Source organism: Mustelus asterias, chromosome 8, assembly GCF_964213995.1.
Source record: "Mustelus asterias chromosome 8, sMusAst1.hap1.1, whole genome shotgun sequence".
NCBI classification, from domain to species: Eukaryota; Metazoa; Chordata; class Chondrichthyes; order Carcharhiniformes; family Triakidae; genus Mustelus; species Mustelus asterias.
The window spans coordinates 12,486,832-12,495,229 of NC_135808.1; the positions used below are offsets into that span (position 1 = coordinate 12,486,832).

The window sequence follows — 8,398 nt, forward strand, 5'->3', positions numbered from 1 at the left end:
TGAGGTCACGTACCAACCGAGTCAAGAACAGCTTCTTCCCTGCTGCTGTCAGACTTCTGAATGGACCTACCTCGCATTAAGTTGATCTTTCTCTACACCCTAGCTATGACTGTAACACTACATTCTGCACTCGCTCATTTCCTCCTCTATGAACGGTATGCTTTGTCAGTATGGTGCACAAGAAACAATACTTTTCACTGCACATGTACATGTGGCAATAATAAATCAAATCAAATTGCTCACCAAATAATTAGCTTTTTCTTCTGTAGCAGCATAAATGTGATAACCCCGAGGACTTGCATGGGGAATCACTGATTGAACTCCTTGTACAACTGATCGAATATCAGCTCTCTGGGGATCGGGGAATTTTGTAACAGATGTTTGTTATTGTATCAAGAAGGGTATATTTGTTGCATCGTGTTTATATTAGTTTGTTGATTTATTATTTCATGGTGTGACCCCTGGGAGGTGCAGCCTCGGAAAGTGTAGTCCCGAGAGCAGAACCCTGGGAGGTGAAATCCTCGGAAGAGGAAAATACAGAGGAAAAAGCCCTGGAAAGTTGTAGATAATTAACAATGAATCCCATTCTTATAGAAAGGGAGTTGTTTTATCGGTTAAAGGACGCCGTGTTAGCTGTTAGTACTGTGTTTATATTATAACTTGCTGCTTTACGGTCGTTGTGAATTGTTAGCAACCTTGGAAGGCAGGTTGTGGATAACTCGCAATGCACACTAGCTGTTTGTTATTGTTTGTGCTGTTGTATTAAAGATGGCACATTTATTGGTGATATTGTGTTATATCCATAATTTATTCTTGTGAGATTGTATTCTGGTTTGTAATTTGAAAGTATAATGTATTTTGTATTGTTTAATTGAACTGTTAAAATAAAAAGAGTGGGGATCGGTAATTAACTCACCAATTCAGTAGTGTAGTGAGTTCAGGAGGTAGTGGAAGCAGATACGATTGTGACTTTTGAGGGACATCTTGACAAATACTTGAATAGGATGAGGATAGAGGGATATGATTCCTGGAAGGATAGGGGGTTTTCACTCTGACGGGCAGCAGGTCAGTGCAGGCTTGGAGGGCCAAAGGGCCTGTTCCTGTGCTGTAAGTTTCTTTGTTCTTTGTTCAAATAAAAAGAATGGGGATCGGTAATTAACTCACCAGTTCATAGAATCATAGAATCCTTACAGTGCAGAAGGAGGCCATTCGACCCATCGAGTCTTCACCGACCACAATCCCACCCAGACCCTATTCCCATAATCCCTCATATTTACCCTGCTAATCCTCCTGACACTAGGGTCAATTTAGCATAGCCAATCAACCTAACCCGCATATCTTTGGACTGTGGGAGGAAACTGGAGTATCCGGGGAAACCCACGCAGACACGGGGAGAATGTGCAAACTCCACACAGACAGTGTCCCAAACCAGGAACTGAACCGGGGCTCCTGGCGCTGTAAGGCAGCAGTGCGAACCACTGTGCCAGCCAGTGCTGACCACTGTGCCACAGTTGGAGCTTGTATACCAAGCCTTGTATAAAGCAGGCCCCTGAGTGAGTCAATTGTTGCCTTGTCCCGGTTGGGACCCGTTTGTGTTCACCACAGGCTTGTGGTCTTGTTTTACATTATTTTGTGCAATAAAGTACCGTTCCTTTACAGCTGACTCCTGGAGTATAGTAAGACCACTTCCTGAAAACAATAAAAGTCTAAATAGCACGAGTACCTCTTTCCTGTCTTTCCCCAACGCCCTTAATTACCCAGCTCCCAGCACTCTCATCCAAGTTGCATTGAAGTGCTAAGCTGTGCTAAGTTGGCTGCCTTTAAAGTAGTGAAAAAATGAGCCACATTAGCTTCAATATGTAAAATTAATGAAAGTACTCACCAAAAACAACCAATTTTATTCTTCTCATCACTTCAGCGTTTACTGAGATGATATAGACACCTTGGTCTGTAGGTTTTACACTGTTTAGTGTCAGAGAACCATTAGCACTGTTAAAAGATAAACGCGATTTGAACTGGTCATTTGATTTCCAGATGTGCCGATTTGGGGTGTGATCCAAAATAGTCACGGGGTCCTTATTGTTGGCGGTGAATTCCCACAAAACATTCCTGTTGTCAAGGTCAGCTTCAACACCAGGATCCAGTAAGACTGATGAACCAACAACGCCAAGCACTTTATTTTCAGCTGATTGACACAAAAGAACAAATTCAGTCATTCCAACTGTGCCAGTGAAGGACAAATGCCAGCAATCATCAAGAATATTTCTAGCAAATGAAAATATAGATGGTACGAGCAGCTAACATTAGGAGTTCAGGCCTTCGATATCTGGGGCTAGAGATCTTGATTATGTACATTCATGGGGGAGGTGATGGTCTAGTGGTATTATCACTTGACTATTAATCCAGAAACTCAGCTAATGTTCTGGGGACCCGGGTTCGAATCCCGCCACGGTAGATAGTGGAATTTGAATTCAATAAAAATCTGCTGGAAAAATATCTGGAATTCAGAGTCCAGAGATGTGCGAGTTAGGTGGATTGGCCATGATAAATTGCGCCTCAGTGTCGGGGGATTAGCAGGGTAAATACGTGGGGTTATGGGAATGGATCTGGGTGGGATTGTTCTCAATGGGCCAAATGCTCTGTAGGGTTTCTATGATTTCTATGTTGATTCTACTGATGACCATGAAACCATTATCAATTGTTGGAAAAACCTATCTGGTTCACTAATGTCCTTTAGGGAAGGAAATCTGCCATCCTTACCTGGTCTGGCCTACATGTGACTCCAGAGGCACAGCAATGTGGTTGACTCTCAACTACCCTCGGGCAACTACGGATGGGCAATAAATGCTGGCCAACCAGCGACATCCATGTCCCACAATAATACATTTTTAAAAATATCACTATGCTATTACCTTCACGTGCAACTGTCCTATCAGTGGGACAGGACATACCTAGGGATGGTGATGGTGCTGTCTGGGACATAGCCTACTCATGGAATCATACCTTACAGACAGTATCAGGCTGTTGCTAACTAGTCCGTGGAACAGCTTACCTTTGGCAAGAGCCCCACATGGAGACATGGTGCTGTAGTGGTATTACCACTGGACTAATAATCCAGAGAACCAGGGTAACGCTCTGGGGACCTGGGCTTGAGTTCAGACAGTGGAATTTTAATTCAATGAAATTCTGGACCATGAAACCATTGTCGATTGTTGGGGAGGTGATGGCCTTGTGGTATTATTGCTAGACTATTAATCCAAAAACTCAGCTATTGTTCTGGAGACCTGGTTTCGAATCCCGCCATTGCAGATGGTGGAATTTGAATTCCATAAAAAATCTGGGATTAGGAATCTATTGATGGCCATGAAACCATTATTGATTGTCAGAAAAACCCATCTGGTTCACTAATATCCTTCAGGGAAGGAAATCTGCCATCCTTACCCCGGTCAGGCCTACATCTGACTCCAGAGCCAGCAATGTGGTTGACTCTCAATTATCCCCTTAACAAGGGCAAGTAGGGATGGGCAGTAAATGCTGGCCAGCCAGTGACTCTCATGTCCCACGAATGAATAAAAAAAATCTGGTTCAGTCATCAATAAATGAAGAAAATCTGCTGTCCTTACCTGATCCGGCCTACATATGACTCCAGACCCACAGTGATGTGGTTGAATCTTAAATACCCTCTGAATGGTCTAGCAAGCCACCCAGTTGTATCAAACCATTAGATAGTCTGTAAGGAATTAAACTTGACAATCTGGCATCGATCTCGACAAGTGGCACAGTGGTTAGCACTGCTGCCTCACAGTGCCAGGGACCCAGGTTCGATTCCTAGCTTGGGTCAAGGTCGATGCGGAGTTTGCACGTTCTCCCTGTGTATGTGCGTGGGTTTCCTCTGGGTGCTCCAGTTTCTCCCCCACAGTTCGAAAGACGTGCTGGTTAGGTAGATTGGCCATGCTAAATTCTCCCTCAGTGTACCCCAACAGACACTGGAATGTGGCGACTCAGAGAATTTCACAGTCACTTCATTGCAGTGTTAATGTAAGCTTACTTGTGACACCAGTAAATAAACTAACCATTGTCCATGCTAAATTCTCTCTCAGTGTATCCCAACAGGCGCCGGAGTGTGGCGACTGGGGGATTTTCACAGTAACTTCATTGCAGTGTTAATGTAAGCTTACTTGTGACACTAATAAATAAACTAAAAAACAGGAAAGGGCAATGGTAAACCCAGGCCTGTCGATCCTGTAAAGGCCTCCTTCCTAACATCTGATAGCTTGTGTCAAAATTAGGAGAGCTATCCCACAAACTAGACAAGCAACAGCCTGAAGAGTCATCTGAAAACTTGAAATATTAGTTCTATTAACTCTGACCCGTCCAGTTGCTGCCAAACCTGCTGAGTTTTTCCAATGATTTTTGTTTTTATTTTCAGTTTTCACATCAAAGGGCAGTTTATGGCCATCTGGCACTTTGGTGACTTTACCTTTATTGTTGATAGTTCTATTCATGTATTAATGATTAAGTATTTTCAATAACTAGTGCCCCAGGGATCTTTCTGGGACCCTTGCTCTTTGTGATTTTTATAAATGACCTGGATGAGGAAGTGGAAGGATGAGTTGGCAAGTTTGCTGATGACACAAAGGTTGGTGGGGTTGTGGACAGTGTAGAGGGATGTCAGCAGTTGCAATGAGACATAGATAAGATGCAAGACTGGACGGAGAAGTGGCAGATGGACTTCAACCCAGATAAGTATGTGGTGGTTCATTTTGGCAGGTTGAATAGGATGAAAGAATATAATATTAGGGGTAAGACGCTTGGCAGTGTGGAAGATCAGAAGGATCTTGGATTCTGGGTTCATAGGACGCTCAAAGCAGCGTCGCAGGTGGAGGCTGTGGTTAAGAAGGCGTATGGAATACTGGCCTTCATCAATAGAGGAATTGAGTTTAGAAATCGGGAGATAATGCTGCAGCTATATAGGACCCTGGTCAGACCCCACCTGGAGTACTGTGCCCAGTTCTGGTCGCCTCATTACAGAAAGGATGTGGAAGCCATAGAAAGGGTGCAGAGGAGATTTACATAGATGTTGCCTGGATTAGGTGGCATGCCTTATGAGGATAGGTTGAGAGAGCTAGGTCTTTTCTCCTTGGAGAGGCGAAGGATGAGGGGTGATCTGATAGAGGTGTATAAAATGTTGAGGGTTATTGATAGAGTGGATTTTCAGAGGCTTTTACCCAGGGCTGTAATGGTTGCCACAAGAGGTCACAGGTTTAGGGTGCTGGGGAGTAGGTACAGAGGAGATGTTAGGGGTAAGTTTTTCACTCAGAGGGTGGTGGGTGCATGGAATCGGCTGCCGGTACTGGTGGTGGAGGCGGATTCGATACGGTCTTTTAAGAGACTTTTGGATAAGTTCATGGAAGTTAGTCAGATAGAGGGTTATAGGTGAGCCTAGTAGGTAGGGACATGTTCGGCGCAACTTGTGGGCCGAAGGGCCTGTTTGTGCTGTAGCTTTTCTGTTCTATGTTCTTACTCATTATGAAATATTTGGCATTTATTAAATGTATTCAATCTTATTCATGGGATCATGGTTAGTGAAGAAGCCCAGTTTGTCTCTTGCTGTGGGGTGGTACAGTGGTTAGCACTGCTGCCTCACAGCGCCAGGGACCTGGGTTCAATTCCCGCCTTGGGTCACTGTCTGTGTGAAGTTTGCACATTCCCCCCGTGTCTGCGTGGGGGTGCTCTGGTTTTCTCCCACAGTCCGAAGATGTGCGGGTTAGGTTGATTGGCCATGCTAATTTGACCCTAGTGTCAGGGGGATTAGCAGGGTAAGTGTGTGGGCTTGCGGGAATGGGGCCTGGGTGGGATTGTAGTTGGTGCAGACTTTATGGGCAGAATGGCCTTCTTCTGCACTGCAGGGATTCTATGACAATTTCAATTTTGCAGCCCACTGGAGATGAAGGAGGCCCACTTATGTGGCCCACTCACTAGCCTAGTTTGCCCATCACTGCCCTTTATGGTATGTGTGCTCCTATGCGATAGTCTGTTTCTCTCTCCTCCACCTCGCCCTTCACGGCATGATGATGTACTAAGGTTATTTCACTGATGAGGGTGTTGCTTCCAACATGAAACTGGAATGCCATCTGCAGTCCAACTTAATCCACTACAAGCAGAAATAAAGTTAACCAGGACACCGAGCCAGGTGCCTACTGGTAAACCATAAACCGACAGCAATGCTTTGGGGCCCTTGCTTCAAATCCCAACACAGTAGATGGTAAAGTTGTCCTGTGGCAGGCAAAGGTGAGCTGAAATATATACAAGTCTGTAATGGTGATGAGTGAAATCCCCCACAGTAACAATTTCTACTCCTGAAATTTCCAGAGTAACAATTCCCACTGCTGAAATTGCCCACAGTAACAATTCCTACTCCCTGAAACCCCCCACAGTAACAATTCCTACTCCCTGAAACCCCCCACAGTAACAATTTCCACTCCCTGAAACCCCCCACAGTAACAATTTCCACTCCCTGAAACCCCCCACAGTAACAATTTCCACTCCCTGAAACCCCCCACAGTAACAATTTCCACTCCCTGAAACCCCCCACAGTAACAATTTCCACTGCTGCAGTTGTCAGTGCAAGAACTCCACATTGTTGAGTTGCTCTGATTTGCCCGACGCCGGCTCCCATTCCCGATTCCCCAGACTCTGCAGGAATTCCTGACGTGCGCCGTCCGCCTTTTAGCCCTTCTCCCAGTCAATTCCTCACCTTCAGTATCTAGAGCCGGGAGATAGAGGCCGAGAAAGACGAAGGGGAGAAACGAGAGAGTGAATCTGTTCTCCATGTCGCCGAATTTTTCATCGGTTTGTTGCCAGAGTCTTTACTCAAAGCCCGGAAATAGCAGAGCAATCTTCAGTGTGAACGCTGCTCAAACTGCCATTTGTTCCTGAAGCCAGCCTGCAAGTAGAAACTCAACAGTTCCTGGAGTAACCTTATTGTGAAATTTCTACATAAGAAAGAAACCAAACTGGTGTTGAGGAGAAACAAATTTCTCGCTCCAGTCAAGTTGATGACGAAGTGAATGTGGGTATGAAGCCCCGAATGGGCGGTCCCTGGTGTGGTTTAGTGAGCCCTTTGATAACATTAGGATTGAAGTTTTGAAATTCTGTTTCTCTTCTGCATTATCCCTTTTGAGGGGCTGCTCTTTTCTCCCCCAACAAGGGCGGCACGGTAGCACAGTGGTTAGCACTGCTGCTTCACAGCTCCAGGGACCTGGGTTCGATTCCCGGCTTGGGTCACTGTCTGTGTAGAGTTTGCACATTCTCCCCGTGTCTGCGTGGGTTTCCTCCGGGTGCTCCGGTTTCCTCCCACAGTCCAAAGATGTGCGGGTTAGGTTGATTGGCCGTGCTAAAATTGCCCCTTAGTGTCCTGAGATGTGTAGGTTAGAGGGATTAGTGGGTAAAAATATGAAGGGATATGGGGGTAGGGCCTGGGTGGGATTGTGGTCGGTGCAAACTCGATGGGCCGAATGGCCTCTTCCTGCACTGTAGGGTTTCTATGATTTCAGTTGGCCAGAACTCGACCACCTTGCCCGCCACGGAATCGACGTGGGTGAGAGTTCAACAACGGAAATCTCTGTTGACCTTGGGTAGGATTTTACGGCCCTGCCCAAGTTTGGGCACGCTAAAATTCTCCCTCAGTGTACCGAACAGGCGCCGGAGTGTGGTGGCTAGGGGATTTTCACAGTGACTTCATTGCAGTGTTAATGTAAGTCTACTTGTGACACTAATAAATGATAACAAGTTGATGATTTGAGAACTGCAAAATTGAGAACTTTACAGCACCCTCAGGTGGCACAGTGGTTCGCGCCTCACAGCGTCAGGGACCCGGGTTCGATTCCCGGCCTGGGTCACTGTCTGTGTGGAGTTTGCACGTTCTCCCCATGTCTGCATGGGTTTCCTCCGGGTGCTCCGGTTTCCTGCCACAGTCTGAAGATGTGTGGGTTAGGTGGATTGGCCATGCTAAATTGCCCCTTTGTGTTATGGGGACTAGCTAGGGTAAATACATGGAGTTGTGGGAATGGGATTGTGATTCACACGTGCGTTTCCCATTTTTACTTAAAGGGGCAGCTTTGTTAGAATATCATAGAACCATAGAATCCCTACAGTGCAGAAGGAAGCCCATCGAGCCTGCTCCAACAACAATCTCACCCAGGCCCCATCCCCGTAACCCCACGTATTTACCCTGCTAATCCCCCTGACACTAAGGGGCAATTTATCATAGCCAATCCACCTAACCCGCACATCTTTGGAGTGTGGGAGGAAACCGGAGCACCCAGAGGAAACCCACGCAGACATGGGGAGAATGTGCAAACTCCAGACAGTCACCCAAGGCCAGAATTGAACCCAG

At 46.0% G+C, this 8,398-nt stretch overlaps 1 protein-coding gene across 1 annotated transcript in view; it reads right to left on the bottom strand.

Moving 5' to 3' along the window:
* The window catches only part of LOC144497830 (contactin-6-like), a 30,008-nt gene extending 22,930 nt beyond the window's left edge, over positions 1-7,078 (bottom strand). The window contains exons 1-2 of the mRNA XM_078219270.1: positions 6,758-7,078; positions 1,883-2,185 (exon numbers count right to left, since the gene is read on the bottom strand). Of these exons, the coding sequence (XP_078075396.1) occupies positions 1,883-2,185; positions 6,758-6,833 (379 nt within the window). The 5' untranslated portion in view covers positions 6,834-7,078. The remainder of the gene's footprint in view (positions 1-1,882; positions 2,186-6,757) is intronic.
* Between the last annotated feature and the right edge of the window lie 1,320 nt (positions 7,079-8,398).